The sequence below is a fragment of the Leptodactylus fuscus genome, chromosome 1 (assembly GCF_031893055.1).
Source record: "Leptodactylus fuscus isolate aLepFus1 chromosome 1, aLepFus1.hap2, whole genome shotgun sequence".
Lineage (NCBI taxonomy): Eukaryota > Metazoa > Chordata > Amphibia > Anura > Leptodactylidae > Leptodactylus > Leptodactylus fuscus.
This window is the reverse complement of record NC_134265.1, coordinates 116,215,884-116,236,358: the sequence shown is the minus strand read 5'-3', so window position 1 is coordinate 116,236,358 and position 20,475 is coordinate 116,215,884. Positions and strand designations below refer to the sequence as shown.

Here is a 20,475-nt window from a genome sequence, read left to right as displayed (position 1 = left end):
GGAGTTGAGCCCAGGAGAGGGTACCACTGGTTTTTAATTTTGTCAATCATTAAACTCTGGGGTCTGAAACCCCCCCCCCCCACAGTATAATAATAGTTTGTGAGTGGTGTTACCCCCAAAATATTGGATTCTGCTAAACCTGAAATATTTTCCAATATTTGCAATGAGCACCACTGGGGCCCCAATGTGACATAATACTGCATAGAGGGGCCACTGTGGGACATTATACTGTATAGAGACCGCTATGGAACATTACACTGTGTGCAGGGGTGGTTATGAAACAATATACTGTGTGGAGGGTCTGCTATAGGACATTATACTGTGTGACGGGGCCACTATGTGACATTATACTGTGTGCAGGGGACACTATGTGACATTATACTGTATGGAGGGGCTTCTACAGGACATTATACTGTATGGAGGGGCTTCTATGGGACATGATACTGTGTGGAGGGGCTACTATGTGATATTATACTGTGTGCAGGGGCCATTAATGAATATAATACTGTGTAGAGGGGCTGCTATGGGACATCATATTGAATGTAGGGGCCACTATATGACATTATACTGTGGGGAGAGGCTGTTATGGTAAATTATACTAGGTGGATAGTCTGCTATATGAAATTAGAATGAGTGCAGGTGCCACTATGTGCATTATACTGTGTTCAGGAGACACTATGTACATTATACTGTGTGTAGAGGCAAATATGGGACATTATACTGTATGGAGAGGCTTCAATGGGACATTATACTGTGAGGAGGGGAAGCTGTGGGATATTATACAGTCTGGAGGCTACTTTTGAACATTATAGTGTGTTTAAATGGGGCGTTATATTGTGCAGGAGATAAGAAAGGGCGCACTGCGCTGTAAAGGGGGCCCTAAGTGTAAAGTATGCTATGGGGCCTAGTATTTGCTAGTTACGCCCCTAATCTTGGTGCTATACATCTGCTATAGTTGACATCTATAATACTCTAATTAAACCTAGTGGGTGGAAAAGTATTCATTCCTTGTCACCTTAAAGTTCTAATTGAAGTGCTGAAGAAGCCAGCATGGCACTTATGGTAATGAAGGTTTTCTTCCCTCAGTTGCACAGACAAGGATCACATGATACCACCCTGGGACTCCCAAAATTACTGTTGACTCTTTAGGAGCATAAAGGCATTGAAGTGTCATGGTGTCATGGTTTGTGTAGGGAATTAGTGCTACTGATTGAAGAAAAGGAATCAATGAAGAAAAGAGCACCATCATTGACGTGAAGAGTGAACTAACTGCTTTCAACCAGCACTTTTAGAGACACTTTGTGGGTATTACTGTTTCTGCTGGGTTACAGGAGACGTTGTGAAAAGGGCACTGGCGTTGTCTGAAGGTAAAGCTCCTACAATAATAAAACCTGGAGATTTACAAATGGATCCACAATTATAATGGACTGAAATATTCAGTAATATTTATACAATTCTACCACTGGTTAGTGATAGTGTATTGTATTATTTTCTATTATGACTGATGAAAATGTTATAAAGTGGCACAAATATTTTCCCTATCTATATAAACATGGGTAGGACATCACTGCCAAATTATGGAGAACTTTAAGGCTCGTATCACATTTGTCAGATAACAGCATATTTCAGCAATTCCTTATAGAGAGAATGATGTAGCACTCAGGGCAATGCTACTTTAGCTCACAAAACATAAGAGCTACTACAAAACTCTATTATATCTAAATGGTATTGAAAATATGATCCAGCAGAACATTGTGGTTGCTATTACACAGAAGTATATAAAAAGCTTTGAATAAGGTTTTTAATAGATTACACTGGAAATACATCGACATGTGGACTAAGGACAGGTCTTCTCTAGTAAAAGTTTGGCCCTGCATATTCTACTCATTTTGCTTGAACAATATATACATATACACTCACCGGCCACTTTATTAGGTACACCTGTCTAACTGCTCGTTAACACTTAATTTCTAATCAGCCAATCACATGGCGGCAACTCAGTGCATTTAGGCATGTAGACATGGTCAAGACAATCTCCTGCAGTTCAAACCGAGCATCAGTATGGGGAAGAAAGGTGATTTGAGTGCCTTTGAACGTGGCATGGTTGTTGGTGCCAGAAGGGCTGGTCTGAGTATTTCAGAAACTGCTGATCTACTGGGATTTTCACACACAACCATCTCTAGGGTTTACAGAGAATGGTCCGAAAAAGAAAAAACATCCAGTGAGCGGCAGTTCTGTGGGCGGAAATGCGTTGTTGATGCCAGAGGTCAGAGGAGAATGGCCAGACTGGTTCGAGCTGATAGAAAGGCAACAGTGACTCAAATAGCCACCCGTTACAACCAAGGTAGCCAGAGGAGCATCTCTGAACGCACAGTACGTCGAACTTTGAGGCAGATGGGCTACAGCAGCAGAAGACCACACCGGGTGCCACTCCTTTCAGCTAAGAACAGGAAACTGAGACTACAATTTGCACAAGCTCATCGAAATTGGACAATTGAAGATTGGAAAAACGTTGCCTGGTCTGATGAGTCTCGATTTCTGTTGCGACATTCGGATGGTAGGGTCAGAATTTGGCGTCAACAACATGAAAGCATGGATCCATCCTGCCTTGTATCAACGGTTCAGGCTGGTGGTGGTGGTGTCATGGTGTGGGGAATATTTTCTTGGCACTCTTTGGGCCCCTTGGTACTAATTGAGCATCGTTGCAACGCCAAAGCCTACCTGAGTATTGTTGCTGACCATGTCCATCCCTTTATGACCACAATGTACCCAACATCTGATGGCTACTTTCAGCAGGATAATGCAATGCCATGTCATAAAGCTGGAATCATCTCAGACTGGTTTCTTGAACATGACAATGAGTTCACTGTACTCCAATGGCCTCCACAGTCACCAGATCTCAATCCAATAGAGCATCTTTGGGATGTGGTGGAACGGGAGATTCGCATCATGGATGTGCAGCCGACAAATCTGCGGCAACTGTGTGATGCCATCATGTCAATATGGACCAAAATCTCTGAGGAATGCTTCCAGCACCTTGTTGAATCTATGCCACAAAGAATTGAGGCAGTTCTGAAGGCAAAAGGGGGTCCAACCCGTTACTAGCATGGTGTACCTAACAAAGTGGCCGGTGAGTATATATATATATATATATATATATATATATACTCCAACAAGTTCGCATGCCAATACTTCCCCACCCCTGATTTACACTTGTAAGTGCACTGGATGTCTATTAGTTCTTCAATGGTCATTATAAGCATACATCCAATATTTATACAGGCAAGGTTCTAGATTCCCGTTACATTAGCCCCAGGTTTCTGTGGTCCAGGGCCGGTCTGGAGTAGGCTTCATCCCAGGTGTGGGTCATAGGCTAAAGCAAGCCACACGTATAGTTAGTTTATTATTGCTTAGTTAGTTGTTCAGACGAGCAGGATTTTCTTTCTTAGGGTGCATTCACACAATGTATTTTGGCTCGTAATCTGGCACGTCTACATCATGGGAGCTTTTGCGGGCCGTATACGCTCCCATTGATTTCAATGGGAGCCGGGATCATATACACGGCGCTATTTTGTGGCCGTGATTTGTGATTTGTGCCTGAAGTCAAGGTTTATTTATTTACCTGTTTTTCCTAAATAAACCATATTTTGTTTTGTTTTTTTGTAGATTGTGAGCCCCACATAGAGCTCACAATGTACATTTTTTTTCCCCATCAGTATGTCTTTTTTGAATATGGGATGGAAATCCATGCAAACATGGGGAGAACATACAAACTCCTTGCAGATGGTTTTTTGCCCCTGGCAGGATTTGAACACCAGGACTCAGCGCTGCAAGACTGCAGTGCTAACCACTGAGCCACCGTGGCCCTAATAAACCATACTTTGTGTCCCTGTCTTTGACTGTTAGGGTTCGCACCACTACTACACTATTACTATATTACTATACACCACTACACTATTATATATTATATAATATATATATATATATATATATATATATATATATATATATACACATTAAAAGCTAATAGCAAGAGTTCTGTAAATATGTGGTGATCTGAGTGTAATATGTGTGATCCCAGTGTAAACTGAGCTTTAAGGTTTCTTTTTTTGTTTTTATTCTCAATTTTTATTGGGTTTCTGACCACACTAATTTATTAGCACTGCAATTTTCTCGATATAAAACAAACACACACATCACCATTAACATCATATTTATTGTTATTTAGTTTGTTGGTAAAACATATACAGATATATACAATATGCATGAATACAGAAGACTGCACTTTACAGGTTTTTAAAAAAAAAAGAAAAAAGAAAAAAAAAAAAAAAAGAAAAATAACACTCGGTTTTATGAGCTAGTGTCACAGTCTTCCAAACAAGCATTTAAAAATGAATTTAACAATAGTCAATAAAAGATTACAGATTGCTTAACACACAGCAGAGTAACATTTCCATATTTTACATGTGCAATAACATTTTAAGAAGAGTTTGCTATGCAGTACTGATCACCAGTGTTTTCCCCCGTTCCATAAAGCAAATGTTATGAAACATGAATTGCTCTCACATATATTTTAAAGCTGTACTGTTTGTGAGGAGTAATACTTGTTTACATAAAGATTCATTCACAGACTCTCCTGTCTCGCAAAATGAGGGATTCATTAACAAAAAAAAAAGGTACAGAAGAAAAGCAACGTTCTTGAGCAATTGGTTACAATCTGGACATTTATCTGAATTTAATATTAAAATGGTTCATTAATGAAATCACATTTTATCTTATAGGATGCAAATAGAAACAATGAATCATATGTTTTCTGTATTACCTGATGAACCTTTATGAAAAAATCTTTGCCGTATTCTTGTGAGTAACATAAAAAGCAAGCATTCTGATCAGCGTGAATGCTACAAAGTAGCAATGACCAAAGGTATGACATTCATATATATGATTCACATGAAAAGTGTTAGAAACCCTTTTTTTTTTTTTTGTAAAACCGATTGTCAACATTGATAAACACTATACCTAAAATAGAAAAGAACATACATAGGCACCTAAGAGGAATAATATGTAAGGGTTCAAGCAGCTTATTCAAACCAAATGTATGGAACATTTAGATGATTACTTCATTTGGCGATTCTGCTTATCCTCAGCACATACTTTAGTCACTCATAGCAGACTTATTGGGAAATCTCTATTTTAGACATCTTGGTGGACATGACATATTGTGTGGATTGTATCAGAACAATGGCTTGCCTTTCACTTCTAATCAAACATCTATACTACTGCTGCTTCCCACCCTTTCCATATGAACTAACATTATCTGCACTGTAAATATATGATTTTGTCAACTTACAATTCTTTGAAATATCTAAAATATCTGAAATCTATTTTTGGGTACAAAATCTGTAATATGCTGATAGAAGAGCACCATGCTTCTAAAAAAAATGTCTTACAGAAAAAAATAGACATGTTATGTTTCCATAGGACTGTTAAAACTCACTCTGGCTACTACGGGCAAGGCTTTGTTGCCCAATACAGTATTGATAAAGTATGAAAATGGCCTAAACCAGTTCTGCCACTGAGACATCAGTATTAGGAATGGCATATGGTAGATGGAGGCTGTTATACATTCTGCATTGGGATCCCCTGTTGACAACTCAATGACATACAATAGAAAGGTTTATCCAGATAACCACTCGTGAACTGTTTATCAGATTAGAAATACAGATTTTTTATGGAGTAGAATGTGCACCAAAGCCAGTTGATCTTCACCTATTGTATAATTCAATTGTCTGTGTTACACTAATAGTAAAAGATCATTTCATTTTACCCTCATATTAGTTGTTTTCTTATGTATTTCTTATTTATTCATGCTTGCCACCTGGGATAGTTAAGGGAAATCCACAGATTTTAGTAATGCTGAATAAAATGTAATTCCAGTTATATGTTAGTAGGCAGACATATACCAATGCATCAAGAAGTTAAACACATTTTAGCCTACTACAATTTGTTAAATATTTTCCCCATTTTTATACTAGGCCTCATGTCCATGACATTCTATTGGAGAATATTTGCATCATGGAGGTACCACGGAGCACAGTATGGGTCGGTATTAAGGACTTACAGTGCGCTCCACTCACAGCTGTATGTCTCCATGCATGCAAGATATCCATGCACACAAGCCTAAAGCTGGCCAAAGACATTAGATTTTCAGCCATTTTCATGGACAAACAGGTATGGTTAGGCTGTGAACCTACATACAGACTGCAACCTCTAACCTGTCAGCCAGCTGTCTGTTGAAAATATTAATATTTGGCATGATGGGCTGCTCTTGGCCAACCATCATCCAATGTGGGCAGAGTCAATAGCACCCTCATAAGGTAGTTTAGTTGTTGATGGTACTGATGGGATCCCATCACTGATTGGACAACCACATGAAAGCTGCCTGCAATCTAATGAATATGGCCAGCTTTACTGAAAGTGACTGTCTCTATGTGAAAATCAGAACCCTTTACAAAACTAGTACAAAAAAACTTAGAATACATTAAGAACTTTGGTGTGAGTTATACATATTTTAATCTTCAAGGTGTAGCATTGCTTACACAAATGCCACTATAATCGCAGAAAAAGATTATTAGAATTATTATTAGAATTGTGTTCAGATATTTTGAAAAATAAAACCGCAAAAGAAAACATGCTAAAAAATCTAGGCATTGACTTGCAGCTGGATATAATTTCATGGATTACTGTAGCCACATATACAAAATAAACCCGGTAGTCATATATTCGATAACAAGGGGACATTCAGTTTATTTAGACCACTTTACAGATACACACTGCAACGTTAAAGGGGTTTCTGTCATTCTATTCTTAGGATAGGCCATTAATGCTTTAATTGGCGGAGGTCTGACTGGTGGGACCCTAGGCCGATCAGCAGTCAATGGGCTGAGCTGTGGTACAGCTTCAAATATACATATACACATTTCAATCGGTTGACTGGCAGAGGTACAAGGTTCCAAACCTCATTTCACAGAACAGTCCCGATGATCAGCCGTTTGTCGAGTACAGTGCTCGCCTATCTCCGTTATTCCCACTGGGAATATTAGGACAGGAGAGCCAGACCCTCAATAGGAATCCCAACAGTCAGACCCCCATAGATAATGAAGTTATTGCCTATCCTATCCATACTTGATACAACTCCCTTAAAATGAAAGGTCATATGAGTCCTGGAAAATTCATTTAAGCATGATGAATACTACAATTTTATATCTCTTTTTGTCTCTTTAATGAAGGGTCATCACACTCAAAATATTACTAGGCTTCAGGAATACTAATATTTCCAAATTATAACTGTATACATGGCGCATGGCCAAAAATTCTGAAAAGAATAACAACTTTAATGGAAACAGAACTGCAGTAAATATATTTTTTAAAGCGCAAAGATTAATTTTTCGACAGTTCTTTGTAGAAAAAAATACACTTTATATAGAAATAGAACATGATGGCATGTTAAGCTTTGATAATTTTTTTTTTCCGTTTTTTTTGGTTTCATTAGCATGTATAATACAATTCTAGGCATGTATATTCTCTTTACATAGGCGGGAAGGAAAATAAACTGTGGATTGGATGGAACTAGATGAAATGGAATGGTGTTGAGTTTTTTGTATACATTGATGAAAAACTGATTCGATATGCAACCGGGTCACATGTAGAAGGAATAGAAGAGCATCTCTTCGTTCACCCATCATGTACATAGTCCACTTCATAAAAGAAATGTCCTTTGCTATTATGCTAGATCTTCACAGTGACTCTACATCACAGATAAGAATGGAGCGAGACTTCAATGACGACTTACAGGCAAGAATTCTGACATGCTGAGCTTCCCCTAAACACTGAATTTGATGCATCGAACCCTATTCTTATTATGACATGTCAGATTGCAGTACTGGATCTTGGACACAAATAAAGGTTCCCAATACCTCTGAATCCTACATGCTTATATATATCTCATTTGATGTAAATAAGGAACTATGGCCATGTAATAAGGGGCTGTTCTACTCCAATATTTAATTTACAATTGTTGTTTTATTAGGAATCTGGTTTGTCTGCTGTTATTTGCTGTCTAAAAATACTACCTTATGGATTTGTGGCCTATTTGGACATTATTTATCAGCGCTATATATTTATACTCGAAATCCAGATCAGACAAAAATTGTGAGTACAGCTCTGAAGGCCCCATACATATTATAAATGCCAGCCATGTATCGGATGTGTATGGAGGTATCCAGATTTTGCAAGAAACATTGGGCACATTGAATTTTATACGCCTTATCTTTTCATTTTCAGGGGATTTACTGAATGCGTATGACCACCATAATATTCAATTCTTTTACTAAGCCAGTTATGTTATTCAGACACAAAGCATACATAAGCCATATGGGTAGTCTGTAATGCATTAAATAGATGTTTTCTGCTGTCCCACAGACAGAACAAGAAGTTGACATATGTCTTGAATGGTTAGTCTGTAATGTAGTTTTGGTTGGAAAAAAACAAGTACAATGGTAGACACAACTCTCCCATTTCTTACTTAAGTAATGGTTTTCTTTCCTTCACTCATCTAAGTTTTTGACTATAGCTCATTCTAGACATAGTTGCTGCTGACTACCTGTCTGCTGTATTTATATTTTAAGGTAGTTCATAACTTCTTAGGGTGTGTTCACACTACTGTTGGCATCCGCTCACCAGTGTCCGTGGCTATTGCCCATAAAAGATTTTAGCAATGGACACTAGCTGGTCCGTTTGCAATTTACATTCATTTCAATGGGATTTTATCTTGTGTCCTTTAGTGCCCATTTACGACCATGTCTGTTTTTCAAGCGGACAAAAAATCCTACATGCAGGACTTTTCTGTCCATTTGAAAAAGCAAACAGCAAGTGTCCGTTATTCTTTTAACATTGAGGTCTATGGGCAACGGAGATATAACGGACAGTAACCAATAGCCATCAGTTACTGTCCGTTTGTGTCCGTTATAATAGGTGTCTGTTTTGGGTTTTTTTTGTAAATGGGCACCTACTGAGCGGACATCAACGGTAGTGTGAACCCTACCTTAACTCCTGAAATATTTAGAGGATGCCGAAATGTTTCTTCAGAGATTTTGGGTACTTTCTGCTTTGAGAACGTCTAACAATGTGAAGAGCCTTCAAATTCCTGGGCCATACGTTCTACACTACAAATACATATACTCTCTTCATTATCAACAATCCAGTAGAGAAAAACATACTCTGTCAAAATACATCCGTTCTGCTTATCCAGCCGTATCTAAAACTGTTAAATAATTGGAAGAACTCAATAGAAATACCAGATGAAATAAGATTATACAGTTCATTTTTATTAAAGTTAATCTGTTGGCATTGAGATTCTGCAAATAACAAGTTGTATGGAAATGAATGAGTCTTGAGCCTTGCTCAACACAAGAAGATCACAAAACCCCAACAAGTAACCATGAAACGTGTAACCTGTTGTAATCTATGACATTCCTAGAAGTGAAACACTGTACAGTTCTGCACAATAATATCATGTAACATGTAGATGATATTAATGTAGATATTGATAGCAGACATCAAGTATTACTTGTGCAACACACTTTCTTCATGGTTTGATAAATTTAGGCCTACATATCAAGCTCACCAAAAAGAAGTACCTTCAAATGTAGACAACCTGACCAGTCAGGAGTCAGATACTGATAACCCACTAACATGCCAATGGGGACAAATAAAAAACAAAATAAATGTCCATTTGTTCATTCAGATTTTTAAGCATGGAGTGCAGGAATTCTTACATTTTACCTCTGTACGCATAAAATATCTTCTATGTAATTTATCTTGCAACGAATCACCCAAAAATATAAGCTGACATATAACCTCATGTGCAAAATAGCTGTGAGCATCCATTTAGAGCTTGAACTAGAGTCCGGGATGGGGGGCGGGGTAAAGTAATAAATAAATAAAAAAGGCCGCGTAATATTTTCATTTTTTGTGGTTAATATAGGGATCACAAATAATGAAGAAGGTCCCAACAATATTATTTCTTTTTTCCATGGATTGGCTGTGGTCTATTATGATACAAAAGATTAATAGAAATGTCAACTTTTTTCTTACAAAAGAAATAATATTTTTTATGTAGCTCTAAAAAAAAAGAGAAAAACAAAAGTAAATACATATATAATTTTGACATACAAAAGCCCTTCTCTAGCCCAGATAAACCATACATCAGGTTTACAGAGAAACAGGGAAATGATGTAAATAATAGTATGAAAAATGAGTAAAGTGTGCCGGATGAAGAAGAATTAACACTGGTATCATACTGTGGCAAAAAGATCCAAAAATATGAGGTTTATTTCAAACTAACCCTTGCAAGTCCAAAAGCCACTAAAGCAGGTACCAATCTAAAAAAAAATTAGTCCACCTATCATTAGCGGCCTCTTAGGAAAGTAAAAAGAATGTGGGTTTTCTTTCCGTTTTTCAAGTTAGGGCAGCAACAAAAGTCCCAAATCTGTTGGAGATATCAGAATGAAGGGATCTCCACGTAGGAACAGGAGTCCTACCCTTTGACTCCCCAATATCATCTGTGCAGTGAACTGAGAGGCACTGCAAATGGCTTCCATTCTGTGCCGCTGCTGAGGTCTTGTTCTGGGGAAGATCATGGGCTGCAAGGCAAAAGAAAAAAAGACTTTAGTTATAAAAGTTTCATACTGCAATAGCTTTGCTATAAATAACACAATAGGAATCTCAAAGTACATTTAGAGTGTTATGCTGCATTTACAGCGACATTGGGGACATGGTCTCTCATGTATGCAAATAGTGTCAGTAAATATCATGAAAATTCTGTGAACCTTCACGTATTTCAATTGCAATCTTTATATCAAACAGAACAGTCCATAAAGGAGTTGAATACCTTTGCAAGATAATTGTATCCAAACCTCAATAATCTAAACCGTGCCAATGAATATTGGACTTATCAAATATGTATTTGTCTTTCCACTGATGTTTAGCCTTTGCTGAATGAAAAAAGGACCAGACATATTGAAGTTAAACATGCCTGATCCTTTGTTCCCAATAGAGGCAAGCTGATCTGAAAGGTGTTTAGCAATGGCTTATCTCACCCCACTCAGAACACATGCAAACTTGGCTAACCCGAGTGTGCATGTGTATGTCAACAGGAATAGTTTGGTCCAACTGCTATTAAATGAGTGTGACTGCCTTAATAATGATGCAGAAATGTTGCAACATTTCCTATGAATATAATGAAGATGAGAATAATGAATTCTTAGAAGCCTAGAATGTTTGCTTCAACAACTGAAGGTGTCCAAAAGACTAGAATGTTTGCTTCAACAACTGAAGGTGTCCAAAAGTGTATAATATCTCTCAAGAAAGTATTTTCTTAAATATCAATTTACGTCCTTTTATACCATCAACCTAGAGGATTTATACAGACATAAAATAACAGCATTCCAACAGAGTTATAAAACAATAGCCCATACACTTTTATTACTGAGCTGAAACAGTTAACTCAAAATAATGCATCACGCCAAGTGCCCTATCCTATATTCACCCTACTTAGATGAGCCTGTGCAATACACTTGGACCTGATTCCTACACTGAACTGTATACATATAACAATTGTATACAATAACCACACATTGGGTACTGTACTACGATAAATACATAAATAATCACAGAACCATAGCATTGTCCAGCTTCGGGAATGCATCACTCCTGGGCCCAGTGTGGCTCATAATCTAATGCCTTTATCACACATCAAAGTGGTTTGTCAGATTGGTAAAATTTATTAAAAATAAAAAGGTCAGATTGGCAAAATAAAGTAATCTTACCGATCCCCCAACCCTACTGTTCCAACACCTTCTGAGCCACTGCTGGTCTCTACTATCTGATTCCTGTAGACTGCTCAGCCAATCCCTGACTGAGGTAGGTCACTGTTATGGCCACTGATTGGCTGAGCAGTCATTTCCTGTAACTGTTGAAATAACAATGAAAATGTTTTTATAGCTTTTAAAAATTTGTTTAAAGCTTTTAGCTGGACAACGCTTTAACATGGGGCCAATATCAAAGGTAGCCAATACAATTATCAGTAAGTCTCTCCTTTTCATAGCTCATTATACTATACACTGTGTGAGAAGGTGACAGGCAGAGTGCTGGAGTCCAGATATATCAGCCCCAGGTTTCTCACATATGTGTGGTCCAGGGTGGATCTGGAGTAGGCCTCAGCCCAGGTGTAGATCCTGGGCTCATTACTGGTCCAGAAAAGGCTGCAGCTCCTGCATTGCAGGGCAGTTCCATGAGGTGAAAGGAGGTATACGGTTCTGTCCTATAACCCTGAGTCCAGTGAGACTATACTGCACCTGTTTTGTTTGTGTGGCTGGAAGTAAGCCACATGTATAGTTAGGTTATCCATTCTGTTTAGCTAGTGGCTCAGACAAGCAGGTTTTTATTTTGTTTTTTCCTGAAGTTAAGGCTGTATTTTGTTTTGCTCCTTTTCTGTCTGAAGTCAAGGTTTATTTATTTTCCTGATTTTTTTGTTTGTTTGTTTTAAATAAACCAATTTGCTGCACATTTTGTGTCTTGACTGTTTGGGTCCGCACCGCTGCTTCTACCGAGCTAACTTCTCCACAATTGAAATAGTATGTTTTAATGAGTACCCTAATATATATTTTCTGTAAGCGTCATACAATAACTTGCCTAGGGCAAAGGCATCAGAGCCTTGTATAATTCATCCAAAACCCATTAGTATGGACAACAAGGTTCACAGATGTGAAGGAGGTTAGTGGTTAAGGTTTCATACAGGTCAAAGGTAGAGCCCAACAGGGAACTGTACAGCAGCTATTCTGTAGCATTTGTAAGGTTTATGGTTGCCATAAATGTCCTTCCATGATGGGACTCTAATTGTTATCTTAGATGTCTTGTCCACTTTCACTATGTTATAAAATATACGGAAGCTGCATAATTACAACTTAGCCATTTAATATTGCTCAGCGTTTACACCAGAGTAAATTAAGCTAGATATTTCAGCGGACTTCTCTTAACGGCATGAACATTAAGGTGACATTTTATCTCTATGCTGAATATAAAGGTATAGCCTGTACAAGAGTAAAGAACACATAAAAAATATTACAGTGTCAATTTCTTACATTATATCATGAAAACTTAATATACTTGGCTAACAAACCTAAGAAAAACCTGACAATGTGAAATATATACTTTGCTTCTATCCATCTTGAGAGCTAACTGGGGCTGTTTTTACAAATAAAATCTGCTAATCTGAGATACTAGAGCAGCACTTGGAGCCATTAAACAGTTAATATATATGTGGGTTTAAAACATTTGTTATCTCAGAGGCAGCAGTGATAAATTCATTTTACCGCATCTTTTAAATATGCATGGCATGTAATGTAGCATGGAACTGCAAAGGGGAAGGGAAGCCGAAGATAACAGCTTTACAGTGAGAGATAGCATAAGTACTTCTGCTTTTCTGCTCCAGTGAACTTAGTGAAATAAGGATTCCAGAAAAACCTTGGGATGTGTACTTCAGTCATATTTTGTTTAACAAGATGAACTTATATGATTACGGTGCCACATAAAAATAGTGAGGCTATGAGAAACACACACACGAAAAAAAAAAAGGTCTGTGTAATGTGCTGGGAAAAAAACAAAAAAAACACGCACGCATAACAGACAGATCAACAGATAGATAGAAAATATGCTAATAAAATAATCAGTTTAGAACATACTTAGAAAGGTTAATACGTTGGTTTATAGATGTATCTGTTTTTTATCTTTCACACAAAAGACCTTAAAAACTTTGGAAGCAACGGAATGTACGCTTTGTTTCCAACTATTATATTTAAGTATGTAAAAAATGTTCAAAACAGGAGTTATATACAATGTATTGAAATGTATTATTCGGGAGAGCAATAGGTGAATGAGCTAAATAGAAAAAAAATAAAAGTTGTTATGTCTTCACTTCGGGAGACGTGTAAATTCGCCCCAAGTGTACATTGTTAATCAGAGCATGGATAATAAAGGTGTCCCCCTAGTGAGGTGCAGCAACCAGAAAGTTAACCCTCACTGGCTTCCTTACAACACAATACAACTATTGTGATGACACAAGGACTGTTTTATAATACTATTAATACTATCCAGAATACTCTGTCATATAGTTATAACCCATCCACCCCACATTTACCCAACGTACACCAAAGTATCTGCAGAAAGAACCTCAGCCTTAAGTGTTCGTCAAAACAATTAAAAACATCAGAACAAACATCAAAGAAGCTCCTTCGAGAAAATCTTGTAATCTCACATTGTGTCTTATCATCTAACACTTAGGGAGTTTGGGGGTTAAAATGAACATACCTAAATTTTTTAACAATATTATGCTAACCAGAGGACCAGAGAAGAAGTGAAGGAATAGGGTTAGAGTTAATATACCTTTTACACGGACCATGGCATGATTTGTTTTCTGTATTTGACTATAATCCAGCAGAAAAAACTTCTGTATAAGGACTTTTGCAATGGTCGCATACACAAATATAGTAGAGGTGCATTGTACCTCTATTGCAGATTTATGGCTCCTTACAAAATGGTTTCAGCAGCAGGTACAAGTAAGTAGAGACACTTTTCTTCAATAATGCCAATGGATGTTTAGTTATTTGACCTGTCCAATGTCAGAGAGCAGATGTCTATATGGTACCAATCATCCATAAGCCTCCCATAAAATGCTGCAAAGATCTCATTGATCTCAGTGGTAGAGTAAGAGCACAACATAATACTGTCTGCACTGGCAAAGTCCAACATATTGTTAAAAGTCCTTGTGTGATAATAAGCACTTCCAAGTGCCTGAAGCCATTGCCATCCCTCTTATTTGTGACCTGATTTTTTTCCTGGGCTATGAGATTCGGCCCTAGAATCAGGGCACATATGCTCAGCAATAACCAACAGTAAGACCTGTAAGAATACAAATGCATTGGTAACTGAACAGTATTCACAAGTCAGAATGCCACCCATTGTAGTAGCAGCTAATAAACAATGTATGATATAGCTCCCATACAATATTCCCTACAGAAACTGATCATATTCTATCTTTTACTTGAGAACTATATGGTTTACATGGTGCAAAGTATGTTATCTGCACCAAAAATCTTGAACTTATAGAAAACCATGTGCACAAGAACTGGACATTTGTATAAAACGGAGAGGTCCAAACTTAACAAGACAAAGAAGACATATAGAGTGGTGTGGACACTAAATATTCATAATTCATAATTGAGCTGTGTGTGTGACCATATAAAGACATCATTTTAACCAGGGGAAAAGAAACATTCAGGACAAATATAATATATATATATATATATATATATATATATATATATATATATATATATACACACAATATACACACACACACACATAATATACACGCACACACATATAGATAGATAGATAGATAGATAGATAGATAGATAGATAGATAGATAGTGTTACTTTACAATATCTGAAAATGTGAAGATAAACACAAGATTTTGTCTCTGTGCACTGTTTTTGTCACAAGAAATCTGAATCAAAGGACAGGACTTTGGAAAGACTATTGCCATGTAAAGGTCTGGTGAAGAATCAGCTCCCTTCTTCCAGCCTGCTCACAAGATTAAAGTGACAAACAGGAGGTGAGGATCCCTAGAAAGGCTACTTGCCTGGGGGCTTGTCCCTTACACTTCTTCAAAGGCTCTGACAAACCATCAGCTACTGCTCCATGGCTGCCCATACCCTCACACAGCATGAGACCAGTATGCTAAAGCCATCCCCAAGAGGCAGCCAACCGTGAATCCCACAGCTCGAGATCTTGTTAAGGTAACATCAGTTCATTTGGATCATATATCTAGAATGGTTTATCAGGAACCAGCCTGGTCTCAGATAGCAATTAATACAGTTACTCTCCCATCTCCATTTACTTCATTTACAGAAATTACAAACCGTACCAAGAATGAAGCAAGGAAGTGTGGTTAATGTCTTTCCACTGCCTTAGGACAGGATGTAGCAATATGTCTGCATGTGGGTTCTTTTTTTTTTTTTCGACAAATCTTCAACATGACATTTTGACATATTGGTTTTGGCAGACAAGATTCTAATACTGAAAATGTGGCCTTTCCAAAGGATTTGCTCTTAAGAACGAGAAGATCCCAAATACGATGAGTGTGAGTTTATAGATCTTTGATACAACATATTCATTGACTAAGAGATAAACGGAAACTATGTAGGCGCAAATTAAATGCAACGGATGCTTAGATTTTGAGAAGTCTGATCTAGGTCTCAAAAATAACACAAGTTCTTTCTATTTTCCATAGCCTGACAGAAAATCATTGTAGGTATGATTTATTTAAAGGATAGTAACAGGTTCCAGCAGACTTGGTTATCAAATATGGTGGTAATATGAAATAAGCGTTGACACTATATAAGTCTAGGATTTCCTGACAGCATGGCATATTGTGCATGCTATGGAATCGATTATTATCATCATGCAGTATAGCTCTACAGGAAATGGAATGGGCTGTTTAATTTTTATTATATTGCTTTGCAAGGTGCCGATCTCAATTTTTGGAATGTCAAAGAGTGAACGGTCTATCTATTGATCTTTCCCTTAAATATATTTTGTTTCATTCTATATAAACCATACCATCGTGGCAGTTGCATTACCCAGGAAGGCTTTTGTTCGGAAAAGCATCAAAATACCTTGACAAAGACAATACCAGAACAGTCACAGGATCAGGTGCTACCTCTATCAGCAATAAAATCAACACCATCTTATTGCTGTTTATTTTTGGTTACCTTGAATTATCTCTCAATCGTCTTTAGGGCATCCTTGTAATTTGTATTCCCAGAAGTAGCAAACTCCAGCTAGCAGCTACACAGAACCCTAGCAAATGTTCTTCCCTAAAATTAAAAGGAGTTCAATCAATTTTACCAGTCAGCACAGCAGGAGAAATATATAACTGTACTTATACTACAAGCAGAGATTCCCATCACAAATTCATTTTCCCTGATGTAATATCGAGATGCAGATGTTGTGATATTTTAATCTGACTGTTCAAGGTGATTGTGGTTATTCTAATAAAGTTTTATTTCTCTTTTTCATAGCGGCATGTTATTTCTGCGGACTACTTGTACTGCTAAACCTGTAATTGACAAGATTAAAAAACGTTTGCAATTATGGCCTATATAAAAAGCCTTATTTTTAAAGTGAATTTTCCTTTAATATCTAATCTTTAGAAATGTCATTTCTCATATATTTATTTGATATCTGACTGCTATCTACCTTGACTACCGCAGTTCAAACACTTTCATTAATATATTCAATGCTAAATTAGATTTATTTTTTTTCCTTGGTCTTGCTATGGCTTAAAATGATAACAATCCTACATATAGACTGAGAATATGACATGGCGTATCCATGAGTTGACTTCACTCCCTGTTATGTTTTTTTTTCACAAAGATACAGCATGCATGTGAGCTTATAACACAAAAAAGGTTTTAATAGATGTGGTAGCCCTGAGGTCAGATGGTTAGATGTGTTCAGCCCGGCCTAGCTTATGTTACCAGCGAGAACAATTCTTTTGCACAACCCTCAAGAGACTCAGGGAAAACCGTTCTGGGTCCAATATCGGGTTCAGGAATAAGCTCTTTTAAGCTTAGCCACACACATTAAGGTAAATTTCACATGGTCATATTTCACTCAGTACTTTGAGATACAAGTCTTTCCATTATAGTTTATCTCTATATGTTCTATTCCTGGTTTTGGTTTACACTGATGCCAAATACAGACCATGTAAATGGGCAACATGGTGGCTCAGTGGTTAGCACTACAGCCTTGCAGTGCTGGAGTTCTGGGTTTGAATCTTGCCAAGGACAAAACATCTGCAAGGAGTTTGTATGTTCTCCCCGTGTTTGTGTGGATTTTCTCCCATACTCCAAAGACATACCGATAGGGAAAAAAAATGTACATTTTGATCCCTACATGGGGCTCGCAATCTACATAAAAAAAAAAAAAAAAAAAAAAAAAAAAAACTGACCATGTAAAGTGGTCTATGACCGGGGCCCCACATTGCAGAAACACAGCATTCCAAAAAATGGTGCGTATATTATTTTCTGCAAAGTGGATGAGATTCTAGCTAACCCATATCGGTGCAATAAAAACAGATGTCCACAGAACAAAAATCTGTGAACTTTCTTTGAAAAACGCTGGGGTGAAAAATGCAATGTGTCTTTTCCGCAGTGTTTTTCGGCTGTGACTTGCTATGTGGGGCCTTAGCCTAAAGGATATTTTCCAACATAGACATGTATAAAATATCAACATGCAGTTGCATAATAAGTAATTATTCCACATCTGGGATTTTTATATATAAGGAAAATCAGGGTCTCTAGGCTGCCATTTAGTGTAGAGGTGGCTACAAATATGCAAGACTCTCTCTATTCAAGTCTATGGAAATTATGAACATTTATGGAAACGCCTGAGTAAACGTCTATCTCTGCCTGTATACAATGGTCACCTTACTTGACTGAGCAAGCCTCAAAGAACCCTTGTTTTTCTGAGATTGCAACACCAACTATATGATACCGTATATACTCGAGTATAAGCCGACCCAAATATAAGCCAAGGCCCCTAATTTTACCACAAAAAACTGGGAAAACTTATTGACTCGAGTATAAGCCGAGGGGGGGGGGGGGGGAATGCAGCAGCTACTGGAAAATTTTCAAGAATTAAAATGGCCGGAGTTTTTGGGTGCAGTAGTTGCTGGGTGCTCGGAAAGAGGAGGGGGTGATTTGGTTGTCTGTCTGCCCCTTCCCTGAGATTGAGGACTGAGGTTTTTTTTCTTCCCCCACTTGGAATTCAGCCTGGCTGACTATAGGGTATCTGCAGTGCTCCTATTAACCCCTTCCTGACGGAACAGGAGCACTGCACTGCAGATACCCTATATTCAGAAGACCGGGCACTTTCAGACACAGGGATACCTAATGTGTATGTGTTTCACAGTCATTTTCTACTTTTATATGTATTCTAGGGAAAGGAGGGATTTAGAACTTTTATTTACTTTATTTTTTTATTATATTTTTTTAAAGCTTCTTTTTTTTCACTATTTTATGGGAGAGTCTATACATTATTATTGCGGCTGGGCATAGATTTCTTTTCTTTTTTTTTCCTTTTTTTTACAGCAGGAACTGTTAATATAATCAAACTAGCACAAGTGCAAAAAAAAACTATTTTGGAAAGTTTTCTATGAAAGAGGATGCTCCACAACCTATCACTTATTGACATAAAGTTAGTAAGGGTCTGATCGCTTAGGGTCCATTCACACAGAGGAAAATGGTGAGGAATTTGGTGTGGAATTTCAGCGCTGAAAAAAAGCCTCCCTGAAATTCCACACCAAATTCCTCACCAATGGACCCTTAAAGAGGACCTTTCACCTCCTGGGGCACATGAAGTTTTATATACCAATAGAAAGCCAACAGTGCGCTGAATTCAGCACACTATTGGCTTTCACGTTCTGTGCCCCCGGTGAAGAGCTATCGGTGCCAGTACTGTAGCTCTTCACAGTCAGAAGGGCGTTTCTGACAGTCAGGAACGCCCTTCCTCACAGTAGCGTCTATTGTGCTGTACAGTGAGAGCAGTGAGGAACGCCTCCCTCCCTTCCTGATAGTACTCGTCCATAGACAAGTACTGGGGAGGGGCGTTCTTCATCGCTCAGCATCCTGGCTGGACGGTAAGCAACAGCCCCTCTCACAGTACAGCGCTATAGACGATGCTGTGAGGAAGGGCGTTCCTGACTGACTGTCAGAAATGCCCTTCTGACAGTGAAGAGCTACTGTACCGGCACTGATAGCTCTTCACCGAGGACACAGAGCGTGAAAGTCGATAGTGTGCTGAATTCAGCGCACTGTCAGCTTTCTAACAGTGTGTTACATCTCATGTGCCCCAGCAGGTGAAAGCTGCTCTTTAATACCAACAGTGGGTATGCTATGTTCCCATTTGAATGTAGTTAAAGACGTACATGTGTGCAGTCACTCCATTCACTCTCTATTAGAGATAAGCGAGTAGTATTCGATGGAATACCTCCCCTGCATAGTTATTGGTGTAAAAAAGCGCCAGGGAAGGTGGGAGGGGAATCGAATTTTTACTGCGTTTACCACATGGTATTCCAATAACTATGCAGTACACCAATATCTATGCAAGGGAGGTATTCCATCGAATACTACTCGCTCATCTCTACTCTCTAAGCACAGTCCTCAGCTGTCTTCATTAGCCTTATAATCCTCCAATGAATCAGTTGTACATGCATACAGTGGTTGCGTTATTCAAGCAGGGAATATAAGACTAGTTTTATGATGAGTGGGGGTCCCAGTAATGGGTTGACA

The 20,475-nt window shown here is 38.0% G+C and overlaps 1 protein-coding gene across 2 annotated transcripts in view; it reads right to left on the bottom strand.

Moving 5' to 3' along the window:
• Positions 1 to 4,196: 4,196 nt before the first annotated feature.
• MN1 (MN1 proto-oncogene, transcriptional regulator) overlaps positions 4,197 to 20,475 on the bottom strand; it is a 50,906-nt gene continuing 34,627 nt past the window's right edge. The window contains exons 2-3 of one of the 2 annotated variants that reach the window (XR_012716531.1): positions 16,894 to 16,998; positions 10,613 to 10,703 (exon numbers count right to left, since the gene is read on the bottom strand). Coding sequence is in view for 1 of the 2 variants with exons in the window: in XM_075276538.1 (XP_075132639.1) it covers positions 10,519 to 10,703 (185 nt within the window). In the remaining variant the exon portion in view is untranslated. Of the gene's footprint in view, positions 10,704 to 16,893; positions 16,999 to 20,475 lie in introns of both variants that reach the window. The other variant, XM_075276538.1, reaches the window with a different exon arrangement.